Below are 20,324 nucleotides of genomic sequence, written 5' to 3'. Positions count from 1 at the left end.
ATAAGAATACTAACAGAAACCAGTTTCTAATACATATCCATTCCCAATAGACATGTCCGCGTTTTCCAGTTACATGTGCATTGATCTGTCCTCACCTCCGTGGTAGATTCCAGCTGTTGGAAGCTGCTGTTTGTCGTTCACTCTCCTGTCCTTCTCCATCTTCTCTCTCTGGAAGATCTGAGACCATCTGACTAAACACACAAACACAAAGTTCTCATTTTATGTCCATGAGTCAGCGAGAGCTAACAGGATGGAGTGTGAGTGGAGTGTTTTTGCCATCAGAGACATCAACACTTTGGAGATGCTGACTCGCCCTGTATTCCTCTAAATATTCAGCAGGAACATACGTGATTCTGCACACACACAATCACAAGATTCATAAGCTTATGATGACATTTGACTCATCAGACCTTTTCATCAACACTGGTGTAATCAAACTCCAAAGGAATCTCCCAAATTAAGCCCAATCAATGGCATTTGTTGCTTAATGGCCACAGAAAATAGTTTCCAAAAATGCAAAAGTGAGTCAATCAACAAATTAATTCAATTAAAGCTTAACTGGCATTGACGCATATTTTGTTTTTCTGAAGTGGGTGATGTATGTGATATAATCTTTCTATCTCTTCCCAAGGTGAAATCATTAATCTTTTAATTTAGCTTGAGTTGTCATGTTTCCGGATCGGGGGTCAAAACAGAAATAGCTTGTTTGCTTCATCATTCCACTATAAGTGAAGATGACAGATCTAATGGAGGAAAATCAAACCTTGTTTTGAACAATTCATGCATGCAGGCGGAGAGATCAAGACATTAGGAGTCACGGCACATCTATATGAATCAAATATTCATTATCCACACGTTCAGTGAAAACGCTTCATTAATGAACGAGAATCGATGGCTGGAAATCAAATCATTGACATGAGAGAGAGAGAGATGTTAGTCAAAGATGAACAACACAATACACACCATGTTAGGAGGAAGTGATGGCCTGGAATGTTAACGATGAACGATGAATGCATGTTACCAAGGAAACAACAACCTGCTCAATGCTGTTTGATGAGGAAATGCAGTATGATTGAGTTTGGCTGGAATGTGAGTATTTTACATTAGACCCACTATGCAGTACAATTCAAATTTGCCTTAATATATTAGTTAAAATACTGCCACGAAACTGAAGTACTCTGCGATGGCAGCTTAATGTTAAGATAAATAAAGTATGCCATAAGGAAGCCATTTGTAGAGTGACTCTCTCGAAAAGTGTAGTCACTCTGCCAGCAATCATTATTTTTGCAATTCTGTGGTGTAGACCTCAGACTGTCACGGTTTTACGCTGCCTGAAGGAATACGGAGTCGAGGATAAACAGAACAAGGCTTTTAATATATCCAACACAGGGGATATCCAACATGGAGCACAGAGGTAGACACACGTAAGTAGCAAATGGTCACAAGTGAGGACAAGTGAGCACAAGTGAGAAGAGCCGAACAAAACAGAACTGCAGGGACACGGCTTATGAACAACAGATAATTGGGGAAACACAGGTGGAAGGAATCATTAAATTAACAGGGACATGGAACACATGAGGAAGATAATGGACACACCTGGGAACTAATCAAACACGGAAAGACAGAAACTGGGTCACGGGCAAAAACACATTAAATGAGTCCAGGTGTGTGACAGTACTCCCCCCTCCCGGTAGGTGCGTCCTCGCACCGTAGAAACAACAGGGGGAGGCGTAGGTGGGAACTTGGGAGGAGGTTCCGGTGGAGGACGGACTTCCAGGAGGGGGCCAGCAGACAGGGACCACAGAAGGAGGAGCCAGGGAGGAGACGACGGAGGAAGGAGCCAGGGAGGAGACAGGAGCAGGAGGAGCCAGATGGTCCACCAGAGACCAGCCAGGACGGAGATCCAAGGTGGGGTCGACGGCGGGAGGAGCCATGGTGAAGGAAGGGTCGACGACACCAGGGGGCCGACAGGCGGAGACTGCACCGGTGGGTGAGGAGCCCAAGATGGAGCAGCACAGCCGCAGAGCCAGGGTGACGTCGAGGATCCGGAGGGCCTAGGTGGAGCTGAAGGCTCAGGCGACCAAGGCAGAGGCGGGGTCCTGGCAGACCGCTGTGGAGCCGGAGTGACCGAGGATGGAGGTGGAACTGGAGGGAAGGAGGAGCCTGACAGAGCCGGAGGGATGGAGTGACGAGGTGGAACCAGAGGAGTGGAGTCCCGAGGCGGCGGATGGTCGACGACTGACCAAGGTGGAGCCGGAGGGACGAGGGAGCCCGGTGGAGCAGGTGGGATGACAGGCCACGGTGGAGACGAGGGAGCTAAGAGCCAAGGCGGAGCCGCTGGGTCGAAGGACCGAGGAGGAGTCCAGGGCTCGGAGGCTGGAGGCGGAGACAGGGCCTTAACACACCAAGGCGGAGCTGGAGACTGGCAGTCCAGCGGCGAACCACCGCGCCCCGATGGCGCGGACTGAGGGTGAGCTGCGGGACTGACTGGCACCAGCAGGGATGACGAGGAACTGGCTGGTCTAGGAGGAGGAGAGAGGAGAAGGATGGGAGGAAGGACAGGAGGATCAGGACTGGACGGAACCAGCGAAAGAGTAGAGGGACCAGCAGGTTTGGGAGGAGGCGGGAGAGGGAGGCTGGGAGGGAATACAGGAGACACAGAAGATTCAGGGCTGGGCGGAACCAGCGGTGAAACAGAGAAATCATGGCTGGGCGGAACCAGCGGAGACACAAAATTCAGAGCTGGGCGGAACCAGCGGAGACACAGAAGATTCAGAGCTGGGCGGAACCAGCGGAGACACAGAAGATTCAGAGCTGGGTGGAACCAGCGGAGACACAGAAGATTCAGAGCTGGGTGGAACCAGCGGAGACACAGAAGATTCAGAGCTGGGTGGAACCAGCGGAGACACAGAAGATTCAGAGCTGGGCGGAACCAGCGGAGACACAGAAGATTCAGAGCTGGGCGGAACCAGCGGAGACACAGAAAACTCAGGGCTGGGCGGAACCAGCGGAGAAACAGAAAACTCAGGGCTGGGCGGAACCAGCGGAGAAACAGAAAACTCAGGGCTGGGCGGAACCAGCGGAGAAACAGAAAACTCAGGGCTGGGCGGAACCAGCGGAGAAACAGAAAACTCAGGGCTGGGCGGAACCAGCGGAGAAACAGAAAACTCAGGGCTGGGCGGAACCAGCAGAAATGGAGCAGAGGAAATGACTGGAGGAGGTAGGAGTGGGAGACTGAGAGGGTATACAGGGGAATCAGGGCTGGACGGAACCAGCGGGGAAACAGGAAAATTAGGGATTACCTCCATAGACCAGTCCATCAGATCCAGAGCTTGCACCTTATGACCTTCAGAGACTGTATACAGCTCACCCTCAGTCGCAGGAGTGTGGGCAGGGCTTTCCTCCACGCCCTCGATCTCCACGAGGACTCCCACGATGCACAGTGTTGCCGGCTCACACACCTGGTCAGTCGCGCTCTTGAGATCCGGCTCCCTGTCAGTGGATGGCTCGGGCTCTGCGGCGGGCTCTGGCTCCGTGTAGCGAGATGGTGGCTGGCTGGTCTCTGGGTCGGGAGTGGGACTGGCGAGATCCTCTATGGGGCAGATGGTGACAGATGAGCCATTTCTCGCCAGAGTCCACTCCACGAATGCGGCGAAATCCTCTCGAGGACCATCTTCGGACGACAACGCTCTGCATTTGGAGTTCAGGCTGGTGTTGTAGAAGGTGCAGAGCGCGCCGTCCGGGTAGCTGGTGGCATTAGCTAATAGAAAAAACTGTCTGGTATGGTCCTCGAGAGAACGTCCTTCCTGCTTCAGCAGGAGGATGAGGAATTCGGGACGATAGAGGGGATCCATAGACACTAAGAAAAGAAAAGACTGTGAAAAAACAAAAGCAAAACGGAGGGAAGAACACGCAGTTTTCTATTTTCTCCTTTAGGTCGGGTCTTCTGTCACGGTTTTACGCTGCCTGAAGGAATACGGAGTCGAGGATAAACAGAACAAGGCTTTTAATATATCCAACACAGGGGATATCCAACATGGAGCACAGAGGTAGACACACGTAAGTAGCAAATGGTCACAAGTGAGGACAAGTGAGAAGACCCGAACAAAACAGAACTGCAGGGACACGGCTTATGAACAACAGATAATTGGGGAAACACAGGTGGAAGGAATCATTAAATTAACAGGGACATGGAACACATGAGGAAGATAATGGACACACCTGGGAACTAATCAAACACGGAAAGACAGAAACTGGGTCACGGGCAAAAACACATTAAATGAGTCCAGGTGTGTGACACAGACACTTCTGTTTTAAGTGAACATGGGGTGAATTTAAAATCATTCACTACTTTGGTGTGAATGAATGTTTTCTTTATTTACCATGCCCACACACTTCTAAAATTAAAATTATTGCAGGTATGTCTTACGTTTTTATTTCAGTTTAAAATGTTGTGAAGAAATGTTTTTTTTTTTTTTTCAAAAAATTATTTTTAATGATCATAATATTGTCAAAGAAATACAGTACCATTCAAATATTTTATTAATTCTTTTGAAAGAATCCTCTTCTGCTCATCAAGGCTGCATTTATGTGATTAGAAATACAGTAAAAAACAGTAAATATTCTTAATATATAACTGAATAAATAATTATATAAAACTGTTATACTTCAGTTTTAAAATGCATTTCAAATTTTAAATATTAAAGTTTAAAATATTTAAAATTACACTTCATTACTAAATTCCTCAGCATCCATTACTCCAGACTTCATAATTTGTCAATGTTCAGAACAACTGTGCTGCTTAATATTTTACTACTACTACTACTAATAATTTTAACAGAATTTCTGTGAAATATAAATATTTTTTAACATTATACACTCACCGGCCACTTTATTAGGTACACTTGATTAATTGCTTAGTAACACAAATTGCTAACCGGCCTCACATCACATGGCACCTTAGGCATCTAGATGTGGTGAAGACGACTTACTGAAGTTCAAACTGAGCATCAGAATGGAGAAAGAATGGCGATTTAAGTGACTTTGAATGTGGAATGGTTGTTGGTGCCAGACGGGCTGGTCTGAGTATTTCAAACACTGCTGATCTACTGGGATTTTCACACACAACCGTCTCTAGGGTTTACAGAGAATTGTCAGAAAAAGAGAAAATATCCAGTGAGCAGCAGTTGTGTGGATGAAAATGCCTTGTTGATGTCAGAGGAGAACGGGCAGACTGGTTAGAGATGATAGAAAGCAACAGTAACTCAAATAACCACTCGTTACAACCAATGTATGAAGAACACCATCTCTGAACACACAACACGTTTAACTCTGAAGCAGATGAGCTACAGCAGCAGAAGACCACACCGGGTGCTGCTCCTGTCAGATGAGAACAGGAAACAGAGGCTACAATTCACACAGGCTCACCAAAACTGGACGATAGATGATTGGAAAAATGTTGCCTGGTCTGATGAGTCTCGATTTCTGCTGCAACATCCAGATGGTAGGGTCAGAATTTGGCTTAAAGAACATGAGAGCATGGATCCATCCTGCCTTGTCTCAACGGTTCAGGCTGGTGCTGGTGAAATGGTTTGGGGGATATTTTCTTGGCATACTTTGGACCCCTTAGTACCAATTGAGCGTCGTTTACACGCCTCAGCCTACCTGAGTATTGTTTCTGACCATGTCCATCCCTTTATGACTAAAGTGTACCCATCTTCTGATTTTTACTTTCAGCAGGATAATGCACATGTCACAAAGCTCAAATCATCTTAGACTGGTTTCTTGAACATGACAATGAGTTCACTTTACTTAAATGGCCTCCACTGTCACCAGATCTCAATCCAATAGAGCAGCTTTGGGATGTGCTGGAACAGGAGATAACAAATCTGAAGCAACTGCGTGATGCTATCATGTAAATATGGACCAAAATCTCTGAGGAAGGCTTCCTACACCTTGCTAAATTTATGCCATGAAGAATTAAAGCAGTTCTGAAGGTAAAAGGGGGTCCAACCCAATACTAGCAAGCTGTACCTAATAGAGTGGCCAGTGAGTCTAAATGTCTTTACTGTTACTTTTAGTTCCTATATCTTTGTGTATACTATTTCAATAACATACAACACTGATTATTATTATTTAATTGATTACTACCATATTTGCATGACAAGATACTTTGAGTTGGTTGTATATCTTGAAGTGTTTATACTTTGGAGTTAATTTGTTCATTACTGCACGAGAATGTACATTTCATGGCATTTCTATATTTGCGTAAAATACTTTTATAATAATAGTTCACAATATCAATAGTTAGCTGATATAACTGTAATAATTGTGACTTGACTTTAGTTCTCTATAAACCCAATAATGCATTGAGCAGAAGAAAGCAGCTCACACAGCTTTGGACTGAGGCGAGGGTGAGGAAAGCAGGACAGAACTGCTTCCAGTCTTCACGATTAGAGGAGAATAGAAGCAGTGCTGTGGGAGGCCCGGACAATCAGATTCTCCAAAACCTCTGCAGCGACAGAACAAAACGATGCAAGCAGACAGTGTGATGAAGACGGTACTCACACAGAGAAGGGGCTCAGCTCGTCCCCCGCAGCACCTGTGGATCTGGAAACCTGAAGAGCAGTTTACAGACAGCGGGAGGCAGAATAAAGCACAAGCTCTCTGCTGCCAGATGCTGGGCACTGATAAGCCTTGCTTTATGACTGTCTGGTTCACCTTTTATTGTGAATGTAAATCCTCAGCTCTGCTATGGCTCTATTGAATTGGAAGCACCCTTAAAATACGCCCTGACCATGATTATTATTAATATTGAAAACATTCCATTTCTGTGGAAACCATGATTTATTTTTATTTTTTTCAGGTTTTTTTTTTGATGAATAGAAAGTTCAGAAGAACAGCATTTATTTAAAATATAAATCTTTTGTAACATTACAAATATTTTTACCGTTACTTTTGATCAATTCAATTTATCCCGGATGAATTAAAGTAATAATTTCTTAAAAATAAATCTTACTGACATCACACTTTTGAGCAATGTAGTTTATGCAGCAAACAAACACTTATTTATGAGCTTTTTATGGATAATTAATAAACTTACTGTGTAATTAATTGTATTAAATTGGCAGCCTTTTCATTTGGTTTCTTTCCTCAGCAAAACTGATAAATATGTTTATAATTTTATGTACATATAATAGTATGAAAAATGCACACACACCGTCACCGCACACACCGTCATGCCTGAAACACACACCACTGGACGTGATGGCTGCTGTTTTAATGCCACGCAGCTTCCTTGGCTGTGTTCATGGCAAGAAATTTACATTTAAAACCAATACACGGTTTCTAAAATGATGTGATCAAGGTTGTCCCTAAAAATGTCTTCATTAGAGTGTGTGGAGCAATATCATTTTCTAAGTCATCTTAAACCAGCACAATTTAATAAACTATGTTTAAGAGATACTAAGAGAATTTATTATTGGACATTGTGTAAATATGATCGGATGCCATTGATTACTGAAGGTTTTTACTGAAAATAAAGTAGCAACTTTTCATAGAAAATCAGATTGCTGTCATTACCAAGAAGGGTGAATTGAATTGTCAATGCACTCTATTGGAATCAGAGTTAATTCAGTATTAAATAAATGTTCATTATTAATTATTCATATTTTTAATTGACTTATTTTTGTATTTTCAGTTTTCATTATTTAGTTTGTCTTAGTACTTTTATTTGTGCCTTTGTCATTTTATTAGTTCCTTTTTAATTAAGACATATTTTATTTCAGCTAGTTACCAGAGCAATTTTTCTAATTATTTTTTTTATTACATTTTTTAGTTTAAGGTTTTCCATATATAACTTATATTTAATTTATTTAAGATTAATCTCAATTAACAAAAATATTTGTATTAATTTAAATTTATGAATAACACCACAAATTACTATAGAATTGGGATTAGAATTCGAAACAATTGAAGAGAAGGTTTTACTGAAATGCAATTCAAAGAAATCCAACACAGCAACAATTTTATTACTATACATTATATTTTAACCTATGATGCTTATTTATTACCTTATATGTGCATGCTTAATTTTTAATTTTATTTTAGACGACATTTGACTAAGTTTTTATTCAAGTTAAGAACAAAATTCTATAGGTAGCATTTCAAACATTGATTACTAATATATTATATTAAATAGAATGCAGATGCAGACATTATGGAATTAGGAACCTCTGCACATAGTTCCTACAGAGGCGGCATTAAAGCTAAAGTGAGATTTAAAATGAACTGATTTACCAGCATATGTGTATGTTTATTAGAGGAATGCATGGTTATCTTGGTCTCCCGTGAGGAACACTTAGTAGTGGATGCTGTTAAGTCAGCGTGCCAGGAACTTAAATGCACTTTAATTTGCAATCTTCTAGATCAAGAATTGGAGTCCATTAACACCTGTGACAGTAAAGCCGAGTGTGGATCTAAAGCAGACTCATGAACACAAGATTTCCCTCAGCTGAAATCTTCCTATCCTAATAGCGAATGCTTGCAAAACAGACGGCTTTGAATCGCTGCTCCGGGATAAAAGCAGCCCAAATCCACATCATAATCATTAGTGAAATCAGTGACTGGGGAAAACCTCTCATCACATCACCTGCTGCATGTATACAGAGTAATGTTCCTATTCGAAAGAGCTCACGTTACCTTTGCACTTGAAAAAAAAAAAAAAAAAAGAAGGTTTATTGTAAAGTGGATTTTAAATTAGGTTTTAATCATTTTTTTTCTGTTTATATTATATTAAAGTTGATAGTACTTTAGTTGACCATTAATTCAATGCATTTTAAATAATTGAGGCATGACTGTCAATCAATAATAAAACTAAATCATTGCACTTTTTTTTGTAGCATCTATGATTAAAATGTGTAAAATGTGTAATATATTTTCACACTGAACTTGAATTAACACTGAATTCATGTAGAAACAAATATTTTTGTAGAAAAATGGGTTTATATTATAATATAATTACATTTCTGTACACTGGCATCTTTTAAATAAGTACTATAAATGAAAGCAAAAACCACAGATACAAATACTGATGCTGATGCCTCTCTTAAATGGATTATATATATATATATATATATATATATATATATATATATATATATATATATATATATATATATATATATATATATATATATAATATACAATATAAAATATAAATTTTCTATTCTAAACATTGACAGATTAACATCACAGTAAATGTAATCTGAACTGAAGTTACATATAACTTAAAAAATAAGTATACCTCTTAAAAATGACATATACATGTGTACTTAAGTCCAATGAAAGTGGGTCAAAATCCTTCTAAAGTTAAACTAATTGGATTAAATATAAATTTAAACTATAATACATTTTTATTTTTATTGCAATTAACATGCAGTTAAGTGTCTGAAAACATTACATTCTGGTCACACTTAAGTCTATTCTTTTAGAGTATATTATTTCCGTAATAAGTATTCTTTTTTAAAAGCCTAGTAAAGTGTGCTTCTGTGTGTGGAACATGTTGTGGTGCTCAGACCAAGACTGAAGGTGTCCTTGACCACAGTGACAGTCCTCTCAAAGCTGCTCCCCGCCGCGCCGGCGTTTAGTTCATCTGGAGGAAAATCCTCCTCCTGAGAGGAGAAAAGGTCAGAATCCTCATCAAAGACTGAAGTCAAGGACAGCGAGTGAAGAAAGAGGTCAGCAGCATGAGCGGGATTCTATTCTATTATAATGAAGTTATTCTGAGCAGGTTCAGTTTAATGCCAGCAGCACGATTTGGGGGAAAAAGGAACTGTAATTGGTTGATCAAATTTAAAAATGTAAAAAATATATTATTATTATTAACAATATAGAAACGACAGACATGTCACTGTTATGACAGATATATATATATATATATATATATATATATATATATATATATATATATATATATATATATATATAATTATAAAAAAATATATATTTTTTGGAGATTCATTTTATGGTAAAGAGCTGCAATAATAAAGAAATAAAATTACACTATTAATAAATATTGGGGGTAATGTTTTTTTTTTGGTGAATTATTCCTTTAATTGCAATTTCTTTGTTACATTTAGAGTAATTTATTATTTATGTAAATTAATAATAATAATACTGGTCAGCACGGCTTGTGTTCCCGAATTCACATTCGACTTCTCAACTCACAGATCATGCAAAGTAGAGTCCATGACACCGAGAACACAGACAATGAGCCGCTCTCGTGTAAATCAACACAGTGCTGCGGTTCACAATAAAACACACAGCGCGTATATTTCATTCATTCAACCCAAGCCTTATTGTGATTTTGGTTTTGTGTCCATGGAGAGATAATACATGAAAGATTATGTTCAAGGAAAACTTCTGTGGGTAAGAATCTCCACTGATTTATATCCACAATAAGAGTCAAATCAGATGCAGATGATCTCCTGAAAACAGCAGCGTTAATGACCTGCTGAAGCACAATAATGGAAGAGAGCAATTTGTGTCGAGACAGGGGAGTGTGTTTGTGTATGTAGCCATGATTCATACAGCTGTAATCGAGTTGGCTTGCACAGAATGATTCAAGAGGGACCGAATCACTCGCCTATGAATCTGAGCAGAGGCCTCCCAGAGCAGAAGCCATAAAAACACAAATAAACACACAATTGATGGGACTCCACACAATATAGTGGCAAATTACAGCACAGAGAGCGAGCGGCTGGCCCGTGGCACGCTGGTCTGGAGCACTGCGAGTCAATGGGGCTGTTCAGATGACACGCATCAGCCGTTTATTTAGGAAATAAACGGGCGAGATTTTTCTAGGATCAGTTTTTCCCCTCATTATTACCTTCCACTGTTCTCCCTTACAGTTGTGCTCTATTACTTGAATGGCTTTTTTATGTCAAAAAACATAATTCTTTCCTTCTCAAGACCTCAAGAACTGTTACATGAGTGGAAAAGAAATGCATTTCATTTTAAAAAGAATATTTTTCAAAATCTGTACTTACATCTATTACAGTATCAATTAAATAAAAGCCCTCTTAAGTGACTTAAAGAGAGACACTTTCATGACTGTTTCTGAACACACTTAAAGGGGGGGTGAAATGCTCGTTTTCACTCAATATCCTGTTAATCTTGAGTACCTATAGAGTAGTACTGCATCCTTCATAACTCCAAAAAGTCTTTAGTTTTATTATATTCATAAGAGAAAGATAGTCTGTACCGATTTTTCCCGGAAAAACACGAGCGCCTAGAGGCGTGACGTGTGGGCGGAGCTAAAGAATCACGAGAGCCAGTAGGCTTTTGTGTTGAGCGCATCTGGAAGCTGTGACACAGATCCAGAGGCTGAAATTTAACAAGAGCAGCATCAGCAAAGGCTTCTCTATGTGGTATGTACTGAAACTGTATATATTTGCTTAGCGGTTTTGGAAAATGACTAAGTTCCACTTTGTCGTCTTTTTTTTTTTTTTTTTTTTTTAAGCTGTACATGTGGAAAGTGCAGTTTGATGACAGCATCGCATGTTGTTTACTTGATGTGCTTACGCGCCGATAGCTAAGTTAACAACACAGAGATATTTGAAGCAGTTTTACTCACCGCCTGCAGTTTCAACACACGATCGTGACCCTTTTTTCGTTGGGACTGCATCATGGCCGCGGGAAGTGGGGGTGCTGGGGGTGCTGCAGCACCCCTAGTGACGAGAGGGAGATAAAAAAAATGTAGGCCTATTAAACTATTTTGCACAATTTATAAATTCCTTATGAATATTTTAGAAAATGATTTTGACACACGTAGTCTATTACGTATATTTTGGATTTTAATTTCATATTTTGAGGCCTAATCAACACAGGTTCGGAAGTTACGTTGTCAACGTCAGGCAGGCAGGTTTGGTCGCCGAGTAACGAGGTTTCCCGCTCGTTCCACGCAGAATACATTCATCTTTATTTAATACAGCGCACCTCGACATTTGTACACCTGTAACCAGGGCACCCCGCCTGCATGTAACTCAGGTAAGAGTATGGAGCTGCCGCGCTTGTAACATTTATTTTTTTGGCAACAAGTGTGGGATCCGTTTTGACTAGCCAAGTAATTGTAAGTAGTATACTATAGTATTTTTGGAAGGTGGTGGGGATGGAGAGTATTATTTTCGTTCGTGTGTTCTTTGCGTAATGGTTGTGGAGAACTGTTAAATAACGTTTAAATAGTTGGAGATTATTTCCTTGTGGTTTGTGTAAAAAGGTTGGAGATGGAGACAGAAAGCTTTATACTGTGCGTGTGTTTTTTGCGTAATGGATGTGGAGAACTGTTCAATAAACAAATTGCTTAAATAGTCAGAGATTATTTCCTTGTGGTGTGCGTAAAAAGATTTTGGAGTTAATAGTTGCGTGTGACATAACGTGCAGTGACTCAAGCCAGCTGCCCAAATCGATTGCATTGTTTTAGCATTATTGTGAAGTTTGATTAATATTATATTTTGTTGTAATATTATTTGTTGTATCTAAATAAGTTGCATGTATGTATAGGCTATCTGAAATTGTAATGAAATTAATTATTTCGTTTTCTTTCGATTATTAAACTATTATTTCTGATTCTGCTTCTGCTTCAGATTAATAAGGCATTGCGCATATCTGAGAACTGATGTCTGTGTGTTTCAGACCCTGTGCACTGAAGTGTATATGACAATAAAGTAGTAAATCTCAATGTATTTATTTTTTTAATGTATTTTAAATAGGCCTATAGGCTCATAGGTTTTTTGTCAAAAAAAAAAAAAAAAATTCACAGCACCCCCTGTTCAAAATTACTTCCCGCGGCCCTGGACTGCATCATCCTTAAGAAATAAACGATATGCAAATCCGTCGTCAAACTGGACCTTGTTTGTAAAACAAGCATCTTCGAAATGCAGGGAACAAACACAAACACTTGCACAACTCCGTTGATGCTCTGTAAAAATTAACTCCATCCACTGGTCCCTTAATGCTGTTTCTCTTTTGGTAATCTGTGCAGGGTTGTCTTGCCCTGGCAACCAAAAACACACTCCTTTTGTGACATTTGGCGACGCTCTCGCTCTGATCAGTGAAGTCTGTTGTGCTCTCAGTGCTCTGCTATACGGGAGCGCGCGCTCTTCAGGCAGAAGTGCCTCAGGACCCATATAAGGAAATTCTGCTCCATCTAACGTCACACAGAGCCATACTCGAAAAAAACTTTCCGAAACTTGTGACAAACCGGAAGGAGTATTTTTGGAACAGAAATACTCCTTCAAACGTACAACTTAATTTTTGAAACTTTGTCCATGTTTAGCATGGGAATCCAACTCTTTAACAGTGTAAAAAACTCAGTATGCATGAAATAGCATTTCACCCCCCCTTTAAGTAAACTTTTAAAAAGTGACCTTTGTATTAATGTCAAATCAACTTTTAATTTAAGGTACATTAAAATACACATCATGTTTTAATAATATTTTGTTGTGTTTTAAAGAAGTACACTTATTTTAATATGTTGAGTAACATACTTAAGCACATGCAAAGTACTTGATTATCATTTTAACTTTTAGTGTTATTCGATATTATATTTAAATGGTTTAATATACAGTATTTTAAGTGTACTAATTTGCAACTACATCATTCTAAATTTAAAGACATGACACACGTTTCAATAGAGATTATATTAAAGTATATTTTAGTTTATCATAAATTCTTGTCAGTACATTCAGCAGTATTTTAACCATATTTCAAACACAATCGAAGTAGTTATGAAATTACATGCATTATGAACTAATGATGTATTCAAGTGGGTCAGAAACACTTCTGTTATTAAAATATGCTTCTTTTTCACAAGGGCAGTGAAAGATAAAACAGAGGTGACTAAATCTGTGTATTTGATTGGTCAGTGTAAGCCAAGTGTAAGATGTAATTTGATTGGGCCTGAAATGTGTATGTTTGAATCTGATTGGTTGCTGACTCTGTTCACCTTCTGTGTGGAGGCGGGGTCACTCATCAGATAGGTCAGATCAGCGCTGCTGTGTTCAGCAATCATCGACTGCAGCACCTCTTCCTCCTCCTCCTCCTCCTCCTCCTCCAGAAAATGATGCTCAAATGCCTTTTCATCAGACAGCTCCAAATCACTGCAGTCGATCTGGACATAACATCAGGGGAATTATAGTTTTCTTAAGGCAAAAAATAAATAAATAAATAAAATCATTTCACATAGTTTGATAGAATAATCCCTCAAAAATCATCATGGACTCCAAATTTATAACATTTTCAATAATGCCAGTAGGTGGTGCTAAATGTCACAATGATTATGTCATCGAGCCATTCATTCATTTGCACTTCGTGTGATATCTTTGCTCTGGCAGTACTTTTGATGTCACACACCGATCGATCTGTGCAGAGCCAAGTCCAACACAACTAATGATTCATCAAATTCATTCAAATGTGGATTAAGAAACGAAATGCTGCTGTGTGTTGCTCAAAGACGAATACTTCTGCTTTGTCTCTATATTTTCATTGGGAAAACACTGTGTCTGAAATAAAACAATATTAATGTCTTACTGAACTGTTGTATAAGATCAGTATCACATTTGCACTTTGTGTGATAAGATAAGATAAGAGACTTATAACACATTATAACTATGAGAAATATAATCCATTATAAAAGTGACGTGACATTCAGCCAAGTATGGTGACCCATACTCAGAATTTGTGCTCTGCATTTAACCCATCCAAAGTGCACACACACACAAAGCAGTGAACACACACACACCCAAAGCAGTGGGCAGCCATTTATGCTGCGGCGCCCGGGGAGCAGTTGGGGGTTCGATGCCTTGCTCAAGGGCACCTAAGTCGTGGTATTGAGGGTAGAGAGAGAGCTGTTCATGCACTCCCCCCACCTACAATTCCTGCCGGCCCGAGACTCAAACTCACAACCTTTCGATTGCGAGTCCAACTCTCTAACCATTAGGCCTTTCTAATGCTTTCTCCGTTTTTCTTTCTCCGCTTCTTGGAAGTGAGTCATTTGAAACATATTAAGAGGTGGTGTTACCCTATCGCACTTGAGAGAGCAGAACAAAAGTGTTAGGCACGCTCAGACAGTCTAAGGGCCTCTCGTGAGATTAAATCTTCAGAAAAAAAAGGCCTGATAAGACGACCTGCACAGCACTGACATCCCACCACACTCGCTCCAAACCTCAAGCCTCGGAGGAGAAAAAGAAGCAAAGATGCCAAAATGTGCACACAATCCCAGAATAACAGCCTTGAAAAGTTGAAGATGTTAAGATAAACTACAGCCCCTGAGAGCTCTTCACAAAGATAGAGACATGCTCCTCCAAGAAGATTTCATTTCCTGAGGCCTTAAAGGACTACAGACCCGCATCATGAAAAATTAAAAGAACCTGTGAAAGGAATCCCGTTACTGCAGCCACAGGTTTCAATAACACAAAATCATCTAGAAAAAAACAAAAAAAAAAAAACAACTAGAGCCTAGTATTTCTTACTGGCAGGGGTTTGGCCAATCCGATGCGGACGGTGCCAAGGTCCGCTCCCTTCAGAGCCTGCACTGCTTCCTCCAAACTGGCGCTTCCCAGGTTGATGTTGTTGACATACATGAGACGGTCTCCTGGCAACAAGCATCCGTCTTGCTCTGCTATGCCATTGGGAACTAACGACCGAATCACTATTACGGTCTTGAGCGGGTCCATTGGGTCCTGTACACATATGAACACATACACACATGCAAAAGTGAGTAGAACATTAACATTATTAGAATTTTAGAAATTTTACTAACTATGAGTAACTTTTCAACATTATATCAACAAACTTTATTTTTTTTTTATAACTACTTCAGCTACTGTATTTGTCAACTAACTACCATTATTTTGCAACTACATGTCAACTAATTACCGTTTATTTACAACCTCAAATTAACTAAGTTAACAAGTCCTGTTCATTTGCATGTCAACTAACTCTCATTAATTTGCATCTGCATGTCGACTAACTTGCGTTAATTTTCAACTACATGTCAACTTAATCCAATTAATTTGCAACTAATATGTCAACTAACTCACATTAAAGCTGCAGTCCATAAGTTTTGCCGTTTTGTCACCATTTCTATTTGAAACCTGCATTTGTTGTTATTTGTGGAATTATCTTCCTTGCGTGGGTTGTGACCAGTTTGGCTCCAGCATTCAGATGAATCTATTGTTTTGAGGAGTATGTATGGCTGTCAGTTCACACACCAGAGTGAATACCGTACTTAGGAAACACAGATTCTAGCATACGTTTAGGAATATATGACCCAAATAGAAATTTTCACTAAATAGTGTCATCTGAACACTAAGTAACAAGTCTGCCACTTTCGTTCTGACAAACTGAGGAAAAAAACATTACAATTAATTGTGCTACAATGGTGATTGAATCTAACGATTGGCTAAGTAACGAATATAACATCAAACCCCAAATTATTGTTACTGTTACTTCTGTTTTATACTTTTTCTCAAATTGTACATGTTAAAAACATCAGCATTGTGTGACTATTAGTATGTAGCTTTTCATGTAGATTTAAATTTCTTCAATTCATTATTCCAGCTGCTATGAGAAAAGGCTATAAATTATATGGCAGCTGCAGCATCCTCACACGCAATAGCCTCCTAGCCAGGACTCAGTCTTTATGATTACAGATGCGACGTCTGAAACAGGAAGTTCTTTCAGAATGTCAACAACCTCTGTATGAGTCTCTCCTCTGAGGGGAATGCCATTCACCTGAACAAACACACCCAAACCTATACATTTGAAACTGTTTTCATTGATAATAATCAGAAATGTTTCTTGAGCAGCAAATCAGCATTTTAGAATTATTTCTGAAGATCATGTGACACTGAAGACTAATGATGCTGAAAATACAGCTTTGACCACAGCAATCAATTACATTTTACAATATATTTACATAGAAAACAGATATTTTAAATGTATGATAATATTTCATGATAAAACTGTTTCCACTATTTTTTTGATCAAAAAAATGCAGTCTTGCTTTGCAGAAGAGACTTCTAATTGGACCACATTTCAGTATTAATTTGATTAGTTTGATGCATGTTGGTGGTAGGTTGTTTCAGACAGATGTGTTTTATCTCTAGCAGTTCGTCTCCACTACAGATTTGTCCCGATCGCCCGACAGGTCCCTCAGGAAGCACTGAGCGGAGGATGTGACGACCGGCACACACGTCCAGACTGATCCCTAAACCGCTGTTCTCACTGAACTTCTCCACTTGAGCCACCTGAACACACGTTAACACACAACCACAGACTTTAAAAATCCCTCATTCACTAGCATTATTCAATATTACAATTCAAGTTGTAGAGTATCAGAGTGAATCAGACAGTTTAAGATCAGTTTAAGATCAGATTGGTGTTGAACAACCCAAAGAGTCCAATTCCACAAAGAGGTGCAGGATAACAAGATAACATCATAAATCTGTCCAGATCCCAGGGCTAGCCAGTCTGAAGAAAGCCTTTGTTTCTCAGTTTATTAACTTTTCTGTTGAGAGTTTTGTGTTCTGAGTTAAGTTTGCTTCAACGCTGTGTCTGTGTCCTGAATTAAATTGCACAAGGCCTGGCTGGTTAAGCACACATAATAAAAATCTCCATATAAAAATCAGTCACCTTTTTTATCTTTGAACTGCCATGGCAGAAATGTGACCCTGTCACTTCTCATTTACATAATAACAAAAAATAAGTTTTTGGTTTGCCAACAATATTGGGGACCACAAACAAATGACAAACCATACACATAATTACCAAGTTATTTAAAAATAGAGAAAAATCTGCATAGAGGAAAACTGGGATTTCATGAAAATTATTTTCACTCAAACTGCTAGCAAATTTGACAAATAATTACAAAGAAATGCCAAAGTACACATTGAATAAAAAAATAAAATAAAATAAAATTTAAAGAATTTTAAGTATTTATTTATTAATTTTTTTTAATGTTTAGAATTTTCTTTTTTTTTTACAGAGTTCTTGGGTGACTAAAAGTTCTTCTACTTAGAAGATGAAGCGTAAAGGGGTTACTTACAATGACTTGGCTGCAGGCGCCGAGTTCATTCTTCCACTTTTGCATGAGCTGCTGTTCCTCCTCAGAGCACAGCTTCACAGGACCTGAGAGAGACAGGACAGCATTACCCGGCGCTCTCTGCGAGTCGATTCGCTTATATCAGTGGTGAAATGGCAAACGTCTCTGACTGTTAGGTCTTTCTGGAGCTCTGATGAGTGAAGCGGTGACAGACTACGGTGTGGCGTTTTCCTCTGGAGTGAGAAACACTGTCTCATCTAGACAGAAAACACAGGGGCTTCAGGGATGTGCGAGTCTCTCTTTATATAATAACTGGCTTCATGGCACTGTGATGAAAGGATGAGTGAGATTTTGACTCTAAATATGGTGCGGCGGCTGACACATGCACACAAAGGATCTACCGGACTAAAGTTAGATCTCAGCTCCGGCTTAATGTTTCTGTTGTAATATCTTCAAGTATTCTCTCTGTCTTCAGGATAAGATTTAAAAGAGACCCTTGGATTTTCTCAAACACGCAGAACACAAGACAGTAAGGAATATCTATAAATAAAAAACTATAAATATTAAATGAAAAAGAAATGTTGCATTTGCAACTAACTGAAATAAATTCAATTCACTTCAAAATATGCTGTATCAAAATATATTAATAGAACGTTGACCGGAAGGAAAAGGTGTGGTAGTAAAAGGTATCAAAGCAACAGGGATGACCAGGGCCTTAGAAAGATTGTCAGGAAAAGCTTATTCAAGAATTTGGGAGAGCTTCACGAGGAGTGGACTGAAGCTGGAGTCAGCGCATCAAGAGTCACCACACTCAGATGTCTTCAGGAAAAGAGCTACAGCTGTCACATTCCTAGAGCCAAGCCACTCCTGAACTAGAAAAAAATAAATAAATAAAAAAAACCTTAGGAGCATCTCACCTGGGGTAAGGAGGAAAAGAACTGGACTGTTACTCAGTGGCCCACAGTTCTCTTTTCAGATGAAAGAAAATGTAGCATTTTATTTGGAAATCAAAGTCTGGAGTCTGGAGGAAGAATGGAGAGGCACAGAATCCATGCTGCTTGAAGTCCAGTGTAAAGTTTCTGAAAGTCAGAGATGATTTAGGTGCCATGACATCAGCTGGTGTTGGTTCAAAGTCAATGCAGCCATCTACCAGGAGATTTTGGAGTACTTTATTCTACCATCATTAGCAGTGCCACAAACTGATCGCCTCCAAGCCACACCGCACTTAAGCAGTAATTCATACAAAAGAGCACCAACCAAGTATTGAGTGCATCATTAAGCCTGCCTTGGAGATCTTGAACATTTCTGTTTTGTAAATCTTTTTTTAACTGATCTTTTCAGAAAATATTCACATTTTTTGAGATACTGAATTTTAAATTTTCCTAAGCTACAAGTCGTAACCATCAGAATTAAAACAAAAAACTCTTGAAACATTTCAGTTTGTGTGCAATGAATCTAGAATATAAGAAAGTTTGCTTTTTTTCAATTAAATTACAAAAAAATAAAGACCTTTTCCATAATATTCACATTTTTTAAGATGCACCTGTAAATGAAAATTCAACAAGCCACATCTGAGTTATCATTCATGTCCAGCACAAATATTAAATGCTGAAGTTTAAAACTTCAGACTGGGCATGAGAAATAATTGAAGTGATGCTTGCCTTCAGGAACGCCATTAATATAACTATACAATTACTAGTGCTGTCAAACGATTAATCATGATTAATCACATCCAAAATCAAAGATTGATGTATGTGTACGGTTTATATTTATTATCTATATATAAAAACACACACATGCATGTATATATTTAAGAAAAATATGTTATATTTGCATAATGAATACATATTATAAATATAAATATATATTTTATATAAATTCTATAAATATAAATAAATACATGTAAATATTTTACAAATATATGCATGTCTGTGTATTTATATATATATATATATATAATAAATGTATAGGCCATGACTTCATAAGCATAAATCACTCCCAACTGCTCTGGGTTTGTGTTCACAGTGTGTGTGTGTGTGTGTGTGTGTGTTCACTGCTGTGTGTGTGCACTTTGGATGGGTTAAATGTAGAGCAGAAATTCTATGGGTCACCATTACTTGACTGTATTTCACTTTACTTTCACTTTACTTTCACTTTCAATATACACAGTACACACACATATACAGTATTATGTAAACAAAACTTTTATTTTGGATGCGAT

The 20,324-nt window shown here is 38.9% G+C and overlaps 1 protein-coding gene and 1 pseudogene across 2 annotated transcripts; both read right to left on the bottom strand.

Moving 5' to 3' along the window:
- Positions 1-20,324, bottom strand: part of LOC113069052 (multiple PDZ domain protein-like) — a 40,169-nt pseudogene that overhangs the window by 4,791 nt on the left and 15,054 nt on the right.
- Positions 9,222-19,057, bottom strand: LOC113069051 (multiple PDZ domain protein-like). 2 transcript variants are annotated; one of them, XM_026242023.1, is made up of 7 exons: positions 19,021-19,057; positions 18,274-18,360; positions 18,107-18,189; positions 16,670-17,309; positions 15,531-15,740; positions 14,006-14,170; positions 9,222-9,671 (listed from the first exon to the last, which is right to left on the bottom strand). In XM_026242023.1, the coding sequence occupies exons 5-7, from the start codon at positions 15,732-15,734 to the stop codon at positions 9,531-9,533; spliced, it is 510 nt and encodes a 169-aa protein (XP_026097808.1). In that variant the 5' UTR covers positions 15,735-15,740; positions 16,670-17,309; positions 18,107-18,189; positions 18,274-18,360; positions 19,021-19,057; the 3' UTR covers positions 9,222-9,530. The 2 variants fall into 2 exon arrangements, with proteins under 2 accessions (XP_026097808.1, XP_026097809.1); XM_026242024.1 differs by lacking the exons at positions 16,670-17,309; positions 18,107-18,189; positions 18,274-18,360; positions 19,021-19,057 and having other exon boundaries at positions 9,223-9,671; positions 15,531-16,663.

Source organism: Carassius auratus, unplaced genomic scaffold (assembly GCF_003368295.1).
Source record: "Carassius auratus strain Wakin unplaced genomic scaffold, ASM336829v1 scaf_tig00000563, whole genome shotgun sequence".
NCBI classification, from domain to species: domain Eukaryota; kingdom Metazoa; phylum Chordata; class Actinopteri; order Cypriniformes; family Cyprinidae; genus Carassius; species Carassius auratus.
The sequence above is the reverse complement of the archived record's forward strand: the minus strand, read 5'-3'. Positions and strand labels throughout refer to the sequence as shown.